Source organism: Cannabis sativa, chromosome 4, assembly GCF_029168945.1.
Source record: "Cannabis sativa cultivar Pink pepper isolate KNU-18-1 chromosome 4, ASM2916894v1, whole genome shotgun sequence".
NCBI classification, from domain to species: Eukaryota; Viridiplantae; Streptophyta; class Magnoliopsida; order Rosales; family Cannabaceae; genus Cannabis; species Cannabis sativa.
In genome coordinates, this window is record NC_083604.1 from 78,556,012 (window position 1) to 78,578,961 (window position 22,950).

The 22,950-nt window shown below is 30.1% G+C and overlaps 3 protein-coding genes across 6 annotated transcripts; 2 read left to right on the forward strand and 1 right to left on the reverse strand.

Moving 5' to 3' along the window:
* The first annotated feature begins 7,299 nt into the window (after positions 1 to 7,299).
* Positions 7,300 to 9,174, forward strand: LOC115711960 (protein WUSCHEL). 4 transcript variants are annotated; one of them, XM_061114601.1, is made up of 3 exons: positions 7,300 to 7,874; positions 7,955 to 8,013; positions 8,585 to 9,174. In XM_061114601.1, the coding sequence occupies exons 1-3, from the start codon at positions 7,451 to 7,453 to the stop codon at positions 8,966 to 8,968; spliced, it is 867 nt and encodes a 288-aa protein (XP_060970584.1). In that variant the 5' UTR covers positions 7,300 to 7,450; the 3' UTR covers positions 8,969 to 9,174. The 4 variants fall into 4 exon arrangements, with proteins under 4 accessions (XP_060970584.1, XP_030496020.2, XP_060970585.1 ...); XM_030640160.2 differs by having other exon boundaries at positions 8,588 to 9,174; XM_061114602.1 differs by having other exon boundaries at positions 7,300 to 7,868.
* A 2,022-nt stretch (positions 9,175 to 11,196) lies between these two features.
* LOC115711959 (protein ANTHESIS POMOTING FACTOR 1) lies at positions 11,197 to 14,613 on the reverse strand. Its single transcript, XM_030640159.2, has 12 exons — positions 14,440 to 14,613; positions 14,215 to 14,274; positions 14,019 to 14,104; positions 13,779 to 13,879; positions 13,405 to 13,505; positions 13,262 to 13,328; positions 13,074 to 13,173; positions 12,881 to 12,994; positions 12,646 to 12,783; positions 12,396 to 12,480; positions 12,125 to 12,174; positions 11,197 to 11,730 (listed from the first exon to the last, which is right to left on the reverse strand). Exons 2-12 carry the CDS (start codon positions 14,219 to 14,221, stop codon positions 11,587 to 11,589), a joined length of 993 nt encoding a protein of 330 aa, XP_030496019.1. The 5' UTR covers positions 14,222 to 14,274; positions 14,440 to 14,613; the 3' UTR covers positions 11,197 to 11,586.
* A 4,102-nt stretch (positions 14,614 to 18,715) lies between these two features.
* Positions 18,716 to 22,696, forward strand: LOC133037177 (uncharacterized). The gene is made up of 12 exons (XM_061114029.1): positions 18,716 to 19,308; positions 19,416 to 19,484; positions 20,142 to 20,204; positions 20,311 to 20,763; positions 20,919 to 21,054; positions 21,165 to 21,169; positions 21,346 to 21,462; positions 21,563 to 21,616; positions 21,696 to 21,926; positions 22,271 to 22,354; positions 22,446 to 22,538; positions 22,634 to 22,696. The coding sequence occupies exons 1-12, from the start codon at positions 19,072 to 19,074 to the stop codon at positions 22,694 to 22,696; spliced, it is 1,605 nt and encodes a 534-aa protein (XP_060970012.1). The 5' UTR covers positions 18,716 to 19,071.
* Positions 22,697 to 22,950: the final 254 nt, after the last annotated feature.

Consider the following 22,950-nt stretch of genomic DNA (forward strand, 5'->3'; position numbering starts at 1 on the left):
AAATATATTTTCCTCACAATTATTTATTGAGCTACATTTAACTAAGAAAAATGTATAAAAGTTTAAAATATTATATTTCACTTGATGTAGTAAACATTTTAAACATTTATTTTAACTAAATTTATACCACTTAATTATTTTAACTCACTTAATAAGAGTGCTTATTAAAAGTTAAAACCTCTGAAAAAAATTATAACTTAGTGATATTATGAGAATCATAACAACAAAGCCTTTTAATAGTAACTCTTGATTTTATGTTATTTTATTTAGTTTTAACTAAAAGTACTAAAATAAAATTAACACTAGCTTGTTGTTGGGAATATTACATGTAATTTTTTTTTTTTGGTAACTTTTCAATAAATATATATAGGTGTGTGTGTGGCTTGGTAGAATAATTGAAGATAGAGATAGAGAAAAGAAAGAAAGAAAGAAAAGGCAAAAGGGTTTGTAATAAGTAAATAAATGTATGATAAAGAAAGGGAAATCTCATGATGATGATAGTGTCAAAATCAAACAAATTGTATATACAAAATCTGAAAAAGTTAAAATCTGATCATAGAGAGGAAAAAAGAGAGCTGTAATGGTCAGATTTATAGGAAAAGGGAATGAGACTGGTATAGGTTGAATTCAAGGAAAATATAAATAAATAAATAAATAATCAACCTCAATTTTTCATTAATTAATTCCTCTCCAAATTAATTAATTAAATAAAAAAACATTTATTTTTTATTATATTAATTATTAATTTCGGTTTGTGTGTGTGTGAATATCACATGAGACTTTTTCACAAATATTTTATTTAGTTTTTGAACAAGAAAAAGAAACAATAGTGCACTCTCTAGCTTAATTCTTTTGTACATTAATTCTCTTTTCATTTTTTGAAAAAAAAAAACAAAACATAAAATTCTTCTATCAAAAAATTGCTTCCTTAGAATTATCACCTATGCTTATTAATTACAATTATAAGAAAGTTTATTTTTTTTTACATTATCATGGTTAATAAAAATTATAAAAAATTACTAATTAATTAACATGAGCATTTTGATTGGACACCCCAGTACCTCTTATAGGTGGTATTCTACAATTAGTTAACGATATTCTTATGAAACTCAATAATTAATTACACGAATAGCAGTATGAGATCGAAAAAAATATTAAACATACTGTCTTTTAGCAATTCTCAATTAACATTACTAACGAAGTCCTTGTATGTACGTATAGTATATAATTAGTACGTGTGCATGTGTACATTGAACTATAATATTTTAGTTTAGTATAGTTAACTAGTTTATATGTATTTTTTTTTGAAACAACTAGTTTATATGTATTAATTTAATAACAAACAATAGAACATATGTGTATATATATATATATATATATTTAGAATTGAATATTGGGAAATGATCAAAAAAAGAATGATGAAACTTTTGTTCAGTTTGGATGATGATATGTGTTGGTACATAGACACAAAAAAAGGTTAATAATTAATAATTCCAAGGAAAGAGAATAAGGAACATGAACCCTTTTCCTATTTTCTTTATTTTAGATAGAAAGGAACATATATGAACTTGAAAACTACCATGAAAAATATTATCATGAATGATCACAATATACATATATAAATATATATATATATATATATATTCATTGAATGGTTATTATGGTTTGGCATTAATGTTTGGGTGGCGTGCTCTTACTATACAAGGACTGTAAACATCATCCTTCATAATTTCTGATCAAGTACAACTACACTAGTCATTTTTTTTTAAATCACTACCCATAAGTATAATATATTTAAAAAAAAAAATGATTATTTTATTAAAAATTCATAAAAATGATTTTATCATTATGATCTTCTAAATTACTTAAATTATTTTTTTGAATCTTTTCATGACAACTTTCATCAGAATGAAATAGTTTTTTTCTTCCTTTTATTTTCGATCAAAATAATGGAAACAATTTTTAAAATTTTAGGTGTCGTTTGGTAACACTTTTGTTTTCTAATTTTTTAATCACAAAATAAAAGTAAAATAATGCGTTCTGTAACCACTTTTGTTTTTTAATTTTAAAATAAGAAAATAAAAGTGTGTTCTGTAAAGTTTATTTTTATTTTTATTTTTTGATTTTATTTAAGTCCGGTCTAGGTCCGGGGTCGAATTCGGATCCGGGTCAGAGGTCGGGTTAGAGCACAAGGGCCGTGAGAGAGGATTTTGGGTCCGGGTCTTGTCGGAGTCTAAAATATTGATTAAAAAAAAAAACTGTTTAAAAAAATTTTAAAAGTGATTTATTTTTTGTTTTTAAAATTTTGATATTCAATTAAAAAATTGAAAAGCAAAAACAGTTTTATAGAACATGTTTTTAAAAAATATTTTCACTTTTCTAATTTTAAAAACAAAAAATTGATTAAAAAAATGTTACTAAACGCCACCTAAATTAATTAAAGTTTTCTTTTCGGAGCTAGGAAACACATATTTAAACATTTTAAAAATATATGATAGCTATACTAAATATTTCCTCTTTATGAAATATATGTAAAGTTAAATTTAATTGTACTAATAACAATAACAACAAGTATATATTAAAATAAAAATTAGAAAAAATAAAACTTACCCAAAATCTTTATATTTGGCAAAGATAAATACTAAAAAAAACCTGGCAACTCTTCAAAGTTTTAGTGAATTTAAAATCTTTAAAACTATATTTATTTAGTGTGCATAAATTAAACTTCTCGATATTCGATTTATCTTCTTGAGATGTTTTTGCTTTAACATCATTTGCAATTTTGCATCTATTTTTAGTTTTTTTTTCATTTCTGTTCGTTCCAATAACAATTCTAATAATTGCTCATTATGAATACTTTGCATTTGGAGAATTTCTAATTTTTTTGTAAATGAGTCTAATCTCTCATCCATATAATTAAATTTAGCCTCTATTTAAATAAAAAATATTATCAAATAAGCTAGCTTATACATAAATAAGACTCATATATATATGAATCACTATATACAATCTTTTTTTTACATGTTATGCCCATATTTTAAGTAACAATATGATCACGACACATGTACAATAAATGAAAAACAAATCAGCTCGGATATTGAAAAATTAAATACATTACTTAAGGATTTGATCTATCCCGTGGGACTCACTCCAAAAGTATAAACATTGAAAAGGTAAGGACATAGTCTTGGAAAATATTAGTCACAGTTATAAATTGAAGTCTTTCCTTAAGTGTGACTAAGGATGTCAAAATAATAGCTCACTAGTAGACGAACGAGATCAATAACGTAGGAAGGATCCTCAAGTGGCAAACCTTTCGAAAGACCGAAATGCTGGAAGAGATCCTATTAAATGGGATTTCGAGCGAGATGTTAATGAAGATAAAATTCCAAAAAGATGGAATCGCGGTGCTTACGATCCAAAATGTTCCACTGGTGGAGTTAGAAAACTACCAACTTCGTGAAAGATTGGCCAAATCTAACTGGGAAAATATAAATTTAGAACGCAAAGCGGCTGTAGTAAGAGCAACACAAAGAAACGCACCTCCTGCTCAATTTGGCTAGCCGACGAGGCATCCTCGAGAAAGACCTCGCGGTTCAAAGGCTAGGAAAGCATCATGAGCCCCTTTGATAATCAAAATAATCTAACTGATCCCCAGAAACAACAACCAGAGTATATGAGAAAGATTCCAATTGATAGAGAAGGGCCCTAGAACCCTAGGAATCCTAATATTTATTAACTACAAAATTACAATAAAAAATTATTTATCTTATATTTAATATTTAAATATTACATTTATTACTGTCATTAATTCTTAGTATTAAGGATTTAAGTCTCATTAACATTTATTGTTAACGAAATTTTAGATTAACACTTAAAATTTAATAAAAGAAAAGAAATATATAATTAAGAGATCATAGAGATACAAAAATCCCTATATATGTAGTCTTAGATTGTCTTATATCTCTCTATCTATTTTTATGTCTCGTCACTTAAACTTAATACATCATTCTTATTATTATTTAATTAATTAATTAGTTATAGAGTTATATATATATATATATATCTATGCTACATGCATATACAGACATTCTGTTTTACACATAAAATCACACACAAATCAATGATGTGACAATATCTTCAACACGCAATTAATAATTCTGTCAGAATTTGAGGGAAAATAAAAACACACTTGCCACTAGTAATAACATCATCTCCAAAAAATAATAATAATAATAATAATTAATAATAACATAACTATATATGTGAGTCATAAGTGAAGTTAAACACCACAAAAAGTTAGGAACATCAAAACGGTACCCGCATAAGAGTTAACGAGTTTGGGTTTGTCTTAATAGATTTGAATTATGTTCGGGTTGACTCGTCTAATCTAGTTTAATAAGTAGATCGTATTTGAGTTAATACAACTAACACAAAATTAGCTCGTTAATGACTTATTTAAAGTTATTTTAATACTTTAACAGATTATAATTAATAAGTCATAAACGTGTTAAATATATCATAAACGTATTATCAGTTGGCATGTTTTAATTAAAAAATATTTATAAACAGGTTATACTGATTGTGTCAGTATCAACTTGTTTATAAACGAGTCATGTTTGAATTTTATTTTCTGAGACGATTATTAAACGGGTCGTATTCGAATCGAGCATATACTTATTAGACACGAGTCTCGACATAACATGAATACAACCCACAAACACGAATTATCACCCCTACAAAAAAGTGATAGGAAAATTAAGTCTTTATAAAAGCTTCTAGTTTATTTAATTTTTTTCTTATTTGTATGATCATGTATTTTGTATCAAATAGTTTAAGGTGCAAAAAAAAAAAAAGAAGTATAACGGACTTAGAATTTAAGTTGAGGGGATGTTTTCTTTTTGCAAATTAAGATGAGGGCATATTTTTTTTATATAATATAACATGTTAAAATGATGTATTTTTATAGTATTAAATATAGTTTAAAGTAAAAAAAAAAAAAAAACAATAAAAAGATTAATTAATGTACTAAATACAAACTTTATTAGTGGTAAGTAACTTTAAATAATTTAAAGAAAAATTTACGCCAGTGGACGTTGTTTTTATTTTTATTATGAATTTAACTTTAGTTTAATTAATACGGTTTTATACCGTTTGTATTTTAAAATTTGGAGTGACATGTATACCGTTCCAAATGCTTTTCATATTTGATATGTTTTGCATGTATATTACTCTTGCCCTTTTTTTCTGTAAAAATAAAGGGCATTTGTTGGGGTAAAGAAAGATAAAAGGCCTCGATCAATATCAATACTCTTGCCCTTTTTCTTCTGTAAAATTCTGAAGCTCTCTATCTTCAATTTTCTCTGCTACAACAATCAATGGCTTCCAGTCGATGGCTCAAGCCTGAGGTAGGCTTTCAATTTAGGCTTATTTCTCCTTTGTTTTTTTTTTCATCTTTCCGATAAAGCCTGTACTTTTCTTTTGTTTTCCTAATTATTTATGGGTTTGGGTTTTGTATTTAGGTTTACCCACTGTTCGCTGCCGTCAGTGTCGCCGTTGGGATATGTGGGTTTCATACAACTACTACATAAATAAGAACATTACATTTTAATTACCATAAGTAACTAATTTGTTGTTTTTTTTTTATGTATGTTCTATTTGAATTATTCACCAATGAATCTCCTTTTTGTTTTTTTAAAAAAAGTTAAAAGTTTTTTTGGTAACACCGATAATTATTTGAGCTCAAAAATTATATCACCGCAATCTACTTTTCTAGAGGATCGTTTTAACATATGAGAAACATATATTATAATATTTATTGTAGCAACCCATAAAATTAGATGGTATACTTATTTTGTTCAAATATAATATTTAGTTACTTCTTTGTTAATAATTTATAAAAGAAAGAGAAAGGTTACTTTTATCTTGTTCATCTTTTTTTTTTATATAAAAAAAAAATATATATGTTTCCCACAACTCAAAATATGGTTTAAAATTGCTAAAAAAAAAGTAACTTCAAGGTATCTTAAATAATAAAATAACATATAATATAGTCTAAAAATTAAAAAAATAAAATAAAATCATAGTTTTAAGCTTATCCGATTAAAATAAGCAACTAAATACAATTTTTTTATAATAAAAGGTAACTAATTGATATATTATTTACATCAAAAGCAACTAAAATGTTGCTTTTTTTAAAACTTGCAAAACACTGAAAATTCTGAAAATTCTGGAAGCGAGAATTTTCAAGTTTTTCCTATTTTCGGTAATAATTTTGAATTTCGGTACTTATGGTGACGTGGCACATCGGTATATGCGCAAAAAAATTTGTTGAAGGTATTTTTATAAATAAAATCAGTTTTGGTATAATATTAAAAAGACCCCTAATTTAAACCTATAACCTTTAAAAATATTAGAACAACACAACACAACTCATATTTTTTATAATAGACATGACACTACCTATATTTTAAAAAGTAAGGTATAGTATGAGCTAAAATAACATATGGCACGCACGAATTTAGTTTAAAGTACACAAGAATAAGAATAATTATATATATATGCTTTTTTAAGGTTGATGATATAATTAATGATGTTGTAGTAGTGGTTATGTACTTTGGATATTTTTTTTTTTTTAGTATATACTGTTATTGGTATAAACAAGTATCGAGTCTCGTACAACTTAAAAAAAAATATATTTTTAAAAAATATTGCTAATTAATTGCAAGATGCCATTTATAAAAAATATTAGACACCAAATTTGCTTAATAAAAATACTCGTTTGATGTACTTTCTAAAGTTAAGAATTAATGGGGTAGTTGACACGTGTCATGTGAAGAACTTAACTTGGTATAATTTTATATAAAAGAATAATTTGGCATTAAGTAGGTCAATTGATTAACAGCATTGCTATTGAGAATTAGTGGTGCCTAGCACCCTTAAGACGTGCTATGTTGCGATTGCTAGCGATATTCCTTAAATTAAAAACTATTATATTAAACTATAAAAGACCCGATACTTAATTAGACCAATAACGATATTAACACGTAGGAGAGTGATTAACACCACTGGTACTTTTTTTGCATTTCTCATTAATTAAACATAGTATAGCACCAGCAATGGAGTATTTTTAGTGTAGGACAGAAGAAACTTTCTCATAGAAAAAATAAAAAACATTAGGTTTTGATGAAAGTAATCAAAACCTTTCTATTAACCCCTCTTTTGTCCCCTTTTCATTTCCTTCCTAAAAAATAAAAATAATTAAATAAAAATCTCTTTCTCTCTCTATATATATGTATATAGCTTCCATTCTCTCTCTCACTCACTCACTCACTCACTTTGTCAAATCCAGTCCTTCTCCATCAGATACTTCTCTGATTCTCCTTTCTCCTTTTCCCAATTACTATAATTATCACTTTTAATTTCATTTTTTTCTTTGTGTGTGTTAACTATGGAGATTTCTCAGCAACAAAATCATGAAGATGGAAATGGGTCATCTAAATGTGGGGGTGGTGGTGGGTTTTTGGTTAGACAAAGCAGTAGTCGTTGGACACCAACAACAGATCAGATTCGAATACTGAAAAGCCTTTATTACAACGATGGAGTTCGATCCCCATCAGCAGAACAGATTCAGAAAATCTCAGCGAGGTTACGACAGTATGGTAAGATCGAGGGTAAAAATGTCTTTTACTGGTTTCAAAACCATAAAGCTAGAGAAAGACAGAAGAAGAGGTTTGTTACAACAACGTCTGATCATACTACTACTACTACCATGCAAAGACCTGGTCTGATTAATCCAACGGCTTGGAAACCTCCACATCATCATCATCAAGATCATCAATACCAATCTTTCAATAACTACGCTCATGGTAATGGTGAGTACTATAACAAAACAATATTCTATATGCATAAAACGACACAGTTTTGTTGAATTTTTTTTTAAAAAAAATTTCAGGTGCTAACAATGGGGTTGGTCAGATGGGGCATTTTGGATATGGAGGTGTGAATTTTAGGGTAAGTATTACGTGATTATAATAACTATGGAAAAAGATGTTTTCATATAAATATATAATATATATTTAACTTTGATACCAAGCAAAAGATATGTTATATACTTCTTCTATGTTTATATGTAGGTAGTTATTAGTTATGATATATGTGTGTATTACACAAAATTATATAATGCTTCTTTTTATAACTTTCATAGCTATTTTGTTTTGTTACCCTTTTAATATGGAGAAAAAAAAACATAAACTTGCACCATGTGAGTGAATGAAGCAATTTTTTCTATAATCTTCATGATAAAATATATATACATATATTCTTTTTTGTTTTGAAATGATATTGATCTTAAAGAGATCAAATTCCTTTTATTTCTTTCTTTTTATGGGGGGGTTCTTTAATGTTAATAAATGAGCTAGACACACTCTCACAACTATAATATATTGCAAAAAAAAAAGTACATAATCTTCAAAATGTGAAAAAAGAAGTGATCTTTAAATGATCTTTTTTTTTATTATGAAAAGAGAACAAAATGAATTATTTTTTTATTATTATATTTATAAATATTTTTTGAATGAATTAGCAGGATTGTGGTAGCAGTGAAGTGAATAATGGTCACAATTTTGGATGGGTTGGTCATGTGGATCCTTATCCTTCAACTTATAATACTTTGTTTGAGAAGAGACCTCTTGATGATGAAGAAGAAGAAGATAATATTGAAGTAGAACATCATCAAGAAATTCATTCCCAGAAGATTGAAACCCTCCCTCTTTTCCCAGTCCACGCTGAGGACATTAATGGCTGCTTCTCCAACAGTTTTAAGCCCAACTACTCCGGCGGTGGCGGCGGTGGCAGTGCCTACTACTCCGGGTGGTTTTGTCCCGACGGTGGCCGCGGCGGTTCCCGAGCTTCCCTAGAGCTTCGCCTCAATTCCTACAGCCGTAACTCACCGGACTCCCATGCATGATGAAACGTATAAAACTATAAATATAATAATATTATATATATGTGTATATTATAGTTAGGTTCTAATTATTAATTAATGATGGATCTCTACTTGATTATAGCTATTTATATATTTATGCTTTGTTAAGGTTGATGATATAATTAATGATGTAGTAGTGGTTATGTACTTTGGGTATGTTTGATATAGTTTCTAAAGTTCAGAATTAATGGGTAGTTGACACGTGTCATGTGAAGAACTTAACTTGCTATAATTTTATATAATTTAGGATATAATTAAGTAGCTCTTTACCCAAGAATATTCCTTGATTATTTATACTAAAATGTATGTTAAGTAACAAAATTATACATGGTAGGGTGGGCTTCTGGTTGTTGTGGGGTCCTTTGAGAGAGAATGAGGATAGATATAATATAATTATATTTGTAGAGAGAGAGAGAGAGAGCAACAAAAGGTGAGGTTAGAGTAACTCTAGGTGCCATTATGTGTAGTTTCTTGTGTACATAATCCAAAAGATTTGCCAATGATACCAAAGGTATAAAGAAAAGAAAATACAGAGAAAATACTGATGAAAGTGAGAAAGGTAATAATACCCAGCCGTTTTTGTAAAGTTAGATAGAGAAGAGAAGGGTATATATTTTGAAGTTTGAACCCACCCACTTCGTAAATACCACAAAACTATTTTTCTTTTCCTTTTGGTCCTATACAGAATATAATTAATTAATAACTTTTCCTGTCCAGAGAGAGTAAAAGGAAGGAACAATCTCACAATATTTTTTATATTTTTCAACATAGAGATGTGCACAGTGCACTAGTCTATTTTTTTTTTCTTTTTTTAATTATATGTATTTTGCAATAATGGTTTGCAAAAATACGGGGATTAAAAATTATGGCATAATAATAATCTATTTATAAAGAGTCTTCCATTTATAAACTTCAAATATTAGATGAAGCTAATTTGTCCAATTTTGGGCAAGTATGGGTCAAAATTATTTTTGTCCAAACTTCAAACTCATCATGCACTGACCAAAAATTGAACAGACAATTAATGAAACTGAGACTGAGTTAATATACTTCGCACGTGCCGTGTAAAACCACTCACTTCAAAACCAACGTGTAAAACAACACTCAATACACTATTAAACAAACTTAGTAAACCATAATATATATAAATAAAAATATAGCAAAGTAACTATTGGTCAATCGACTAAAGCTTCAAGCACACGGAAATATTATCACATAAGAGACAGAACAAGTCTGATTGGTTTGGCATGTTTTGTTTGTACATACATACATTTGAATGGTGCAGATAAAAGGTTTGTTACAAATCAATTTATGACAAAAAAAAAGAATAGACATTAAAGATATACTTGATTGTTTTCTTTAGCCTTATAGTAGCTTTGTATTTAAGAAGGTCCCCATCAACAAGATTTTAATGGATGCTCTCCCTTAGAATGGGTTTGACAAAAATTTCATAACTTTATTTTGTTTGGGAATGACCCTAAAAGAGGGTGAAAGAAAGAAAAAAGTGAGCTTATAAAGGAAACAATAGACAAAGCTTCTATTATATTTTATTGATTGAGAAGAGAGATTTAGTAGAAGATCCAAGAAGATCTTTTATAAAACACAAGGCATGACACTCCATCAAGATTTGTTGAGCCCTATTTCATGTTAAAAAGTTTTTCTCAAAAGCTTCTCTTCCCCAAAAGTAAGTTTGTTTGTTTTCTCTCTTTTGCCAACTTTCCTATCTATTAATTTTTTTCTATCAGAGCAGAGAGTTTTTTCACGCAAGTACTAGTGTACTACATCATTGCCATATGTGCAAAGACATTATTAACATGCGTACAATTTCAAGACTTGTTTTTGTTATAATATATGTACCTTAAATGTCCATGGCAGGCAGGCAAGCAGGCTCCACACCAAAGATAATCAAAGTTTCTATAGGGCCATTTGGATGGAATGGAATGGATTGTCATTATTTGATTTGATCTACAGCACAGATTTTATGAAAGTACATATTAAGTTTTCTAACCATGGAATAATTTAAGAATTTTACAGAAGCAATCACAAAAAGTAGAAATCTTTTTGAAAATACTCACCTCAAGAAGACAGGCTTGACTTGACTTGACTTCTCTCATATTGTCTTGTTATGAGATGAACCCTTGTCATAAATAGAAACTGCTGAACATAATTAACTATGTATGGACTTATGAAATTGGCACCCAAAAGCCAAGTTGAAGCAAATAAAATATGATTAATACATTTTCAAAGTATTCATACAGATTAAGAATATTGTTCTTGCTCATGATACAACTAAGAACTTGTGAAAAAAGCTTCAAAATAGATATTTGTTAGAGAAAACTGTACAATCTACATTTCTAGGGATTTTGATCATTCTTTTTAACTGTTTTAGGTGAAGCATCTACAAAACTTGCTTCTTTCTCAATACAATTACACATCTGATTTTCTCTGGTGCTATAATTTTCCGACAAGGGAACAAATTTACGGAGGCAAGTAAAGAAACAGGTAAGTGTGGCGATAACCTCAACTTGCACCAATATAGGAAAGATTCTTGTTGACAGCTGAGTAGTTAAGATTTGGGGCAGATTCGAGACAGAGTTTCTCTACTTCCTTCCAACGTATGCTCCGAGTTTCGATAAATCTGGAACCCAGAATGATAGTTCAGAAGATCCAGTCACAAACATAAGATTTCCAGGAGCCCATTTGATGACAGGGGGCTCATTTTCAGCACTCATCCAACTTGCGACCTGGACACAAGTGTTAAAGTGTAAACAGGGGTGTGCATGCAGAGTTAAAACTATACTATTATCGTCTAGAAGTTGATAGGAAGCCATAATTACTTGAAATTAAAATTGAATAGGATATTGCTAATTCATATGTTAGCAAGCTCTGTGAACAAAATCATTAATGACATTTACTTGCTTTTTCAGTCGAACTATTTTCTTTAAATTTGATATACACCATATCAAAGACAAGTGTAATGGTAATGATTTTCCAACTGGAGTACTACTAATACTTACCAGGCAACAAACAACTTCAAGATAGTGAAATACATCAGTCATATTGTTAGGAACCAAACAGGAAAATATAATAAAAAGTATATATACAAACAGATGCAAGATTAAGATAATTTAAACTTACTTCCTTCCCACTTCTGACGCTCCAAGCATAGACACTACCATCACCGGAACCTGCAAATTTTTTATCTAGTAAGTCCAGAAAAAGAGAACACGGATAGAGTTTTTGTAAAGGATCCTGAGGTACATTTCTCCAACACACATCTTGTTCTAACTACAAAAAATGGTCTATTGGAACTTTTTGTGGTACGGAGTATGACATGAATTTAGTGAGCACAATTAGTAGTTATGTATTATTAGCTAAAAACTAATAATGAGAGAGAGAGAGTGCCAACCAGATATAACAAACATCCCTTCGGGACTGAATGAAGCTTCTAATGTGGAATTTTTTGAAACTGGCTTTACATTGTATGTTGATAACTGAAACACAATCGGAAAGAAAAAGACTTTAGCCAAATGAAAAAAAGAAGTATAAAGAAAAGACAAACCACACACAAATCAGCAGACAGCATGTTACATATGAGCAAATTATGAATTATTTATGTAAGCTTCTCAGTGCATTTGAGTGGGAAGTATGCAACTTACAAGTGTACCACGAAAAGAATCAAGTACATGAATGTGTCCATCCATTGTTGTCAAAAGCATTAGTCTTCCATCATTACTGAACTTTATAACATTAGCATCAGAAACATCTCCTCCAACAGAAAAAATGTCAAAAGGACCCTAAAAGAATGCAATAGTCATTGCTTAGTTCCAACAAAACAAAAACAATACTTGTGAACTGTTATACATTCAAACAGACTAATATGACTAAACCAACCTTTTCATACATGCGAGCATCGAACATTCGTATGTATCCACCAAAGGCAATTGAGAAAACTAGCCCTTGGTCATCGTACGCTGTAGCAGGCCTTCCTTGCACACGTAAAAGACCCTGACATGGATAACAGACAAGAAAATAAGTTCCGAATAGCTATAACATGGAAAGAGCATCTATCTTCTGCTATCCAAACCTGGCACTTTTCAGCTCGTTGATCCCAAAGCAAAACAGTTCGATCAAGAGAGCCTGAGATAAAGCATTCCTTGCGAGCACACAAGCTAAGAGATACAACCCTGGAAATGAATGCAAGAACATCCATATTCAGCATCCAATGTAGATATTTCAGTACGAAATTCATTTTATGCGTTTGAGAAATCGTACCTGTCATGATGACCTTTAAAATACCGCAAGTACTTATTGTCATGTAATGATAGAAGCCTCAAGGATTCTGAATCAAGAATTCTCATCAATATCTCAAACTAGTTTTATAATTGCAAACAGAACTTTATGTTGAGATATCATACCATCCCAACCATTTTTTGAAGAGTAAATGACTGTTGTAGGGTGAGATGTAAAGCAAACAAGATCAACTCCATACTTTTTGCTGTTAATTGTCTTCAAGCAACTGGCCATAGAGGACTCTCATAATTCAGTAAGGCAAAATAAATAAGAACTACAAGGATAGAACTAAAGAGATTCAAACTACTTAAAACCCAAAATAAAAAGGGCAAAACAAACCCCAAAATTCGTATCAATTTCTAAATGAACAATAGAGCAAGAGTTACTGAACTTAAGAAAAATGAAAAATAAACACAAAAACAGCAACAAAGGAGCAAGTACAGCATCTAGTTCAAGTAAGAATGTTCATGAATTGGGAGCAAGAAAATAAGAGGCTTACGTTGCACTTGCTACATCATACAAGCGTATGGACTCATCATCACTTGCAGTAACTAGATAAGTGGATGTTTTGTGAAAGTCTATTGAACTGATTCTACCACTCTGCCATAAGATCAACATTAACATTAAACTTAGAATTTGAAAAATCTAGAGCCACATAATTGACCTCACTCAAAAGAAAACCTAGCAAGAGAATGAAACAACGTGATATATAAATACAAGAAAAGAGAGAGAAAAGTACGTAATCTTTGAAAGCCATGCCAACTTCCATGCTTTGAAGAATTTCCTCGGTAAGCTCCAATGAGACCTTATCTTCTCTTTCGGAACCTTTGCAAATTATTCAAAAGACAAAAACAACTCTTAGAATAGAGAAAGAAAATAACAAAACCTAATCGATCCCGAACGAATTGGCGAGAATTGAAAGTAATTAAATTTACCCGCCATAGCTGATTTCTCAGTCCGAATTCCGGAAATTGAAAATTTCAATCAGCAGAGTTCTGCAATAATTGACTCGAAAAGGAATTAAAGCTTGTTCATACTTACAAAATAAACATCCATTACCCCTAACTAATAATTATTTATGAAAAAATTCTAGAGTTGCAGAGGAATCAGCGTAATGAATTGTGAACAATATATGACCTGAAATATGAAACATCACTTACTGAATTTCGGAAGCTGCAAAGCCTGCTGCGATGGTGTCGACGGCGATGGAGGCGGCCTGAAGGAGAGGAATGAAAGGAGGAGGAGGTAGAGACTGAGAGGCGGGAAGTGAGAAGAGAATGAAAATCGCAATGACCTGGGAAAAGAAATTTTCTTCTATTTTTTATTTTTGAGTGAGATATATTTTTGAAACTCCAAGTAAAAACTCTTTCTTCAAAAAAAAAGTAAAAACTCATTATTTAGGTAATTTTTTATTGCTATATTTAAATTAATATTTAAAAAAAATAGTATATACTAATTAAAAATTCTACAATTTATTTAGGAAAATATATAAAAAAAAAAATATATACTGAAATTTGAGTTAATTTTTACAAAAAGACTGTTATGGAATTTTTTCAAAAATACTGTGTTTTTATAAAAAAAAACAGTAAAACACAAAACAGAACAACTAAAAACAACAATGGAACAATTAAAGAATAACAATAAAACAAAAGTGAAAACTTAACACAGTACTCAGTATAAAACTTACACAGTATTTTTGAAAAAAAATCTGCCCACAATATAAAAGTAAAAAAATTAAAAATTTTAGTATATAGTGTAATTATCCCATTTATTTAACACTTAATAGCCCGATTTGATGTTGTCGCCGTTTGTGGATTGCTGCAATGTTAATCATGTGTAATTTTGATCACCGCGTCAAAAAAATAAAAAATAAATTTTCACATGACAATTTATTTAATGTTTAATAGCCCATTTTAGTATTATAACTTAAACTTAGATATTTATACGCAAATTATTTTTTAAAAAAATAAATAAACAAAGGATTAAAAAGAAAGGTTAATTCAAGTATTTATTTTACAAAAATTATCAATTAAACTTTCTCTTTTGTAAGATAAATTAGACTATATTTTATAAAATAATACAAAATAGTATTTTTTTGGCTCAATTTTTAATAAGGGAAAAAAACAAAAAAATACAAAAAAGGAAAAAAAATTACAAAAATACTTTGGGCCGGCCCATTAAACATTTATACAGTCCACATACAAATATTTACAAAAATACCACATGCACTAAGCCTTCAGCTGTACAGAGCGAACCATGAAGATGAAAATACGCGCTCGTTTCAAAACCGCAAAACAACCAAAATGAAACCAAAACGAGAAAAATACAACTATTAATTCTGGCAAAAACAACTGGAAAAAAATACCTGCAATGATCTAAACTGAAAATGACGAAAAAAAAAATCAGAAAAACTGTGAAGAAACTGAAATTACACATTTGTTTTCTGTTTTATTCGATCAAAACAACTCCCCCTAATATCGAAATCCAGATTCATGAAATGTAGATCTGTAACAAACAGATCTGGACCTCCCACCAAATTCAAAACAATGTATGATGTGAAAATTTTTAAAAAAACCTCATGAATAATACATCTACGTTATATACAGTTACATTTTGATTTATTTTTTGTTTTGGTTGCCTTATAGTTGCATTATCGTTTTATGATAGTTTATATATTATGCAAGAATTTAATTTGATGGGGACTAAGAAATAGTAGTTATACATAGTAAGTTTTGTGCAAATAGTTGCATATTAATTTTATAGTGAAATAACATATGCCAGTAGCAAAACTATAATAAAACTACAAAACAACTGTATGCAAGTGCAAATAGTTGCCTTATAGTTGCATTATCGTTTTAAGATAGTTTATATATTATGCAAGAATTTAATTTGATGGGGACTAAAAAATAGTAGTTATACATAGTAAGTTTTGTGCAAATAGTTGCATATTAATTTTATAGTGAAATAACATATGCAAGTACCAAAACTATAATAAAACTACAAAACAACTGTATACAAACTAAAATACAGGAAAAACTCTTTGAACATCAACATCCATGATAAATCTCATTGTTACCCATTGATGATATAAAAATGGACAGGAAACAACTAGATAAAAAACTTAAAAAAATACATATAGAAGGTGTAAAATTTCAAATATGGGAGAAAACCAAAAAGAAACCGAAAACAAACCTCGGTTCGAACATCAGCACCAACATTAGCTTTTTTCCCAGAAACGTTGACAATGAAATCTCTGCATTATTTGTTGAGCAAACATACCTAAGAAGCACACTGATTTCTATACTCTTTTCGGCTTTATTCTCTACACAGTCGCTCCATATGTTATCAAGGTCCGTTTCTTCGTAAGAATATATAAGAAACTAGCTTTACAATTAAAAATTAAAAATAAAAATAAAAGAAGAATTGTTATGTAAAAAAATTTAAAATTAAAAACTCGAAATAAAATTAAAAATTAAAAATTAAAAATTAAATAAAATTAAAAATAAAAAGAAAAGAAGAAAAAAAAAGAGTGAAATGATGGATTGATTGATAGAAGTCAATCCTAGACCTAAGCAACAATATATAAGAAACTAGCTTTACAATTAAAAATTAAAAATAAAAAGAAAAGAAGAATTGTTATGGAAAAAAAAAATAAAAATGAAAAACTGAAAATAAAATTAAAAATTAAAAATTAAAAAACTGAAATAAAATTAAAAATTAAAAATTAAAAACTCGAAATAAAATTAAAAATAAAAAGAAAAGAAAAAAAAAAGAGAGTGAAATGATGGATTTTTTTTTGAATAGAAAATGAAAAAAGAGAGGGAAGAGAGTGGGATTTGATTGATGATGGATGGAATGATGACTAAGTGGTATTTGTGTAATAAAAGCAACTTTGTAAGTAAAAATGTAGTCATAGGCGTGTGTGAGTAATTTTGTAATTAATTGTGTAAAATGGATTTTTCATGTAAAAATTTCTTTTAATAATTTGTTTTTAATATAACTAACTTAAAGACAATTTATAGCATGAAAAGATGCATAAAATCTACCAAATTTCGTCATAACAACTCTAAATTTAATTATTATTAACTTTTATTTTGACAAAAAATCAGTTCATGATACTATTTTGTACCATTTTGAAAAATATAGTCTAATTTGTTATTTTACAAAATATAAGTCCAATCACTAACTTTTACAGAACATATAATCTAAAATAGTATTTACAAAAAAAAAATATAATATAAATTTATGATTTTGGTGCAAAACACAATGTAAAACAGTGTGGTATTTTGGTGTGCTTCTAGATCTTCGGCTAGAGCGGTCCAACGATGTCTTGATCTGTATAGTCGTGCCTCAGGTTGAGTTATTAATCCAGATAAGTGTGTTCTTTCCTTCTCACTAAACACAAGTGCTTGTGATCAAATCATTCAAGCACCTCTTTGGTGTGCCCATTCAACCTTGCCACGAACAATACTTGGGTCTGCTTTTTTTTTTCGTGGTGTGATAAACACTAATTTTTTAGTGGTATCACTGACGAAATTTGGAAGCTTCTTAATTCTTGTAGAGAGCAACTCTTCTCTATTGGTGGGAAGGAGGTACTTTTAAAAGTTGTAGTCCAAGTAATCCCTACATATGTAATGAGTTGTTTCCAATTACCAGGTCAAATTGAGGATCTCATGGCCAGATTTTTGTGAGGTTCTTCAGCATATAGTCAGCAAAGCTAAAATCCATGAAAGAATGGGTTTTTGCAATTCCGTCCACTTTAACTAAGCTCTCTTAGCTAAATAAGCACGAAGGCTCCTTGAAAGTCCTAATTTCATACTAAGCAAAAGGCTTAGAAACAAATATTATTTGAATGGGAATTTTCTTGATGCTGGTATTAGAAATTCTCCATCTTTGACTTGGAGTTCTATTGTTTGGGGGAAATAATTATAAAAGGGGTTGCGATGAAGATTAGGATCAAGTTTGAATGTCATGTGCAAGAACGATACTTGGATCCCAAGTCATACTTTCTTTAAGCATCTGGTTTTTAATGGAAATCATCCAAATTTGGGGGTTGCTAATCTCATAGATGAGTCAAGACAATGAAATTTGAGTGCACTTCAAACATATTTTTGTCATCCTGATATTGACTGAATACTTTCATTCAATCCCACTTAAGCTTTTTCCACCTAATGATGTTCTTGTATGGCATTACACCTCAACTGGATGTTATACTGTTAAGTCTGGTTATAAACTTATTGCAGATGCCCTAGACCACATTGTACCTAGCAGCTCTAGTTTATCTGAAAGCTGGTGGCAAACTTTTTTGGAGTCTAATATCGCCATTTAAAATTTGAATCTTTTCTTTTATTTTAAAATAGAATAGTCATTTCACTAAAATTGTAAAAAAGTCATTCCATTACATAAAATACAACTAAACAAAAAAATAAAGAGATTTTTACACCTCATGTCAAAATTGACACCTTTTTTACATTTTTATCCTTACACGGTTTTTTAAACTTTTTTAACTTTTACATTTTTCAATTTTACTTTTCAAAAAGTTTAATAATTACAATTTTACCTTTTCCCTTCTTCCTTACACACGTACACGCACGCCACCTCATAAATCCTTTCTTTTTTTTTTTTTTGAATTTTTCATTTACCTGATTCTTCCACTCTTCAAACCGAGCTTCCCACGATCACCATTATCAAGCCCTAACCAATTTCTTCTTCCCACGATCACCTTCTCCAAGCCCTCACCCACGTTTTCCTCAGCCTACATTGTCATCCTCCTCTATATTTTCTCTATATAAATGGCAACCACTAGAAGTGGTTCGAAATCACCATCTCCGGCGAAGAAAGTTTCTAAAAAATCGAAGAAGGCTCCAACTGTTACTTCCAAAGTCGAACCTAAGATGGGGTTAAAAAAAATTGCTAAAAATTTAGTGGCTGATGTTCCAGAGACATCGGGCACTAAGAAAAGAGCCCCTCCTATTAAAGTAGATGCTCCTAAGACTAAGAGAGCAAAAATTTCCAAGTCTGCACGCGATGTAAGTTTCTCTTTGTTGTTTTTAAATTTTTCTTTAGTTTTTTTCTGGTTGTTTTATTTCTGGTGTTACATTTGATGATTTAAAGTTTTCCCCATTTTTTGTTCTAGGTTTCCTCAGATTCTGATTTTGAGGATGAAGTGCATGGTGAGGACCAAAAGCCCAAAGTTGAATCAAAGGTAATTTAAATTTGCTTGGTTTCATTTTATTGTGTTAATTTTTACATGAGCTTTTTAGGTCACTGGTTTAGGTGTTTATTAGGATGTTTTTATGTTTTTTTGGTGTTCTTTATGTATTTCTGTCATGTATTGTGGTTGATGTTGTTTTGTTGTTTTTATTCAGTTGTTGAAAAAAAACCCAGTTCAATTCGTATTTTGTCACAGTTTTGAATTGCTTTTCCCCATTGGTTGGTTATATGTTTATTGTGAATTTGTTTTCGGTTGTTTTACACACTATTGGTATTGAGAAGCATTTTACTAATTTCAATTGCAACAAGATCTTTCAGTGTTGTTTATTCTTTAGTTTTGTATATGTTTATTGTCAGTTTTTTCTCGGTTGTTTGTCACACTACTATTATCGACTACCATTTTCGAAATTTCATAACAACGAGTTTGTACAGTGTTGTTAATATTTTAGTTGTTTTTTTTTTAAGTTGTGACAGTGTTGTTACTGTATTTTTTTTAAAGTTGTTTATCTCTTACATTTATCATACTGTAAGGGTTTCATAAACGTTGTTTTTAGGTTTTTTATTGGCTGTAATTTGGTTACTACATTTTTATATATTCATTGTTATTGTATCTAAGATTTGTTGCTTTTGTTTTTCTTTTTTGTTGCAGGTCCATGCTAGGACCTCAGTGAAGGTTGAAGGATTTGACCTACCAAAGAAAAATCCCCCTAAGGTGTCTTTTTTTTAAAAAAAAAAATATTGTTTTTATTATTTGTTTTCTATTTTTTTTTTAGTTTTTTTTGTTTTTGTCCTGATTTATTTTGTTTATATTGATACAGGAATGGGATTATATTTATGACCAGAAGAATCTATTCATTGCTAAAGCCTTTTCCACTGCTACTTTCCAGGTGATAGAGAACATTAAGTCTTGTCTTTCAGATGTACAGCTTGAAATGTTTTCAAAAACCTGTTTTGGTCATTTCCTTAACCTTCCCGATTTTAAAGTTCAACCCCAAGTGTTTCATGGGTTGTTGCTCCGGGAGGTTCAGCAACCTAATGATGCTGAGTTGTGGGTAATGATACGCGGTGTTAGGCTTAGGGTTAGCATTGAGGAATTTGCATTGATTACTGGGTTAGACTGTGAAGGTGACTGTAGTGTCTTAGATTTTAAGCAAGAGGTTAATAGTCTTTGTGAAAGATATTGGCCAACTTCGTCCTCTATCACTAAGGAATCTGTTAGGGAATGTTTTACCACCAAGAGGTGGGGTGATTCTGATGAGGATCTTTGTGAAGTTGGCGAGTTTTGTATTTCGTGGAGTGGTTCTTGCTTAGTGGCACTAAGCATAAAAATGTACCCAAGTCTATTTTAGATGTTGTAGATAGTGGGAGGTACAATGAATTTGCTTGGGGCCGGAGTTCTTTTGAATTGACTATTTCCTCATTGAAGGGTAAGCTTGATAGTTGGGTTGAGGGGGTTAGGAAGGCAAGGAGTTCGGGAAAGAGGCCGAGTGTTTTTTACACTTTGATTGGTTGTCCTCATGTTCTTCAAGTTTGGTTCTACGAGTGTTGTAAGTACATGAAAGGTAAGTACGCCAAAAGGAAAGCTCTCGTATTCCAAGGATCACTCGGTGGACATGCAATAGTCAACCTACTTTCAAAGTTTTGAAGACTACTATCTTTGATGTTTCCAAAGATAAGGTATATCTCGTTTGTTGTAATTTGGTTTTTCGGTAGTTGTTTTTGTGTTGTTTTTCATTATTATTAATCTTCATAATTGAAATTTTAATTTTGGTGTTTTTTGATCGAGTACAACTTTCAAATATGAGGCCCACTTTGCAGTGAGTTCAAAGCTTTGAAACCGAAGCGGTTTCAAGTTCGACACCGACTACAACTCTTACAAGAGTCTTCCTGTTCCCGAAGAGCCAACTGTTGCTCAGAGTGACATTTCTGTCAAGCTTGATGCCTTTTCTGAGAAATTTCATGGGTTGGAGGTCAAGATCGATTCGTTGCATACTTCCCGACGAAGATTTCATCGATTTGGTTGAGTTGAAAGAGTTTGTGTACGCACGGTTTGTTTCTTTTGGTGCTCAGATGGCTTCAATGCAGACACAGTTTTCTACTGTTTTTGCCGATTCCTATGCCAAGGTATTTTAGTTTTTCAATAGTTGTTTTTCGGTTTTTTTTAAGTTGTTTTATACTAATTTAATTTGTAATTTCAATATAGGAAAAAGGCAGTGACTCTTCCAATGATGATGATGGAGGTGGTGATGAAGCTGATTTTGATTTAAATGAATCTGAAGAAACTGATGAAAATGAAGAAGAGAATGTTATGGGTGATGAGGAAGGGGAGGGTAGTGAAGGTGAAGAGAAGGATGGTCAAGCCGATGAAGATTCTGACTCAAAAGAAAAAAATGATAATGGTAGTGATGATGATGCCACTGATAGTGAGGAGAAGGTAGATAAGTAGACAATGTAACTAGGTTTTAGTTACTTTGTGTGGTTTATTTTGTTGTAAGTCCGTTTTAGGCAGTGCTCTTGTAATTCTATGTTATTGTTATGTCTCTTGTTATGTTTTATTTTTCAGAAATTTGCAACTATTTTCAGACTATTTATTTGTATTTATTATGTTATTTATATGGTTGTGTTTGTAGATTATGTTGTTCGCAATTTATTGTTGGTCTTCTTATTTTACTTGTTGTTTTTATTTTGTTATGTAGTTTTTTTTTAGTTGTTGAAGTCTTTCACAAAAAATAACTTCACTTTTTTCCATTTTCTTTTTCCTTTATTTTCTGTATCAAGAATTTCGTTGATTTCAATGACGACCCTACTCAAATAGATGTTGAGGCTACTTGTTCATCCGGGGTAAAAGCGGTTGAGCTTATGGTAATGTTGCTTTTGTGTTGTTTTTTGGTTGTGTAAAGGTTGTTATTTTTTAACCATGATCTAATTCCTTTTTAATACCATATATAAACAGATGTCTTCAGATGGAATTGGTGGTGATCCTTGTAAACAGATTTCAGTTTCTGAAAATGTTGAGGTTACGGATCGTCGTCTTGTTTGTTTTGAGGTATATTTTTTTTTTTGGTTGTTTTTTAGTTTCTTCATACTTTTTCTGTTTAACACTGTCTATTTTCTTTCATTTTTGTGGAAAAAATATATTAGATGGGTGCAACAGTCTCAATGTTGATTCTAACATTGAACTTGAAGATGACCCAATTCCGTTGAAGAAACTCCTCTTGTTGACAAGAGGAAATCTAAGAAACCCATAGCGCGACGTCTCCGTTTATGGAGTATGACTCTTCCATTTCTAGTTCTAAAGATGGTTACGGTTATGGAGTTGTTAAGTATGTGGCTGGGTTGTGTCCTCTCGATGATAAGATTGGTGAAGATGTAGAACATAAAGACGAGATTGATTTTGACTTGTGGCTTGGTGAAGGACGCCGATCGAAGAAAGATCCGTAAGTGTTTATTTTCAGCAT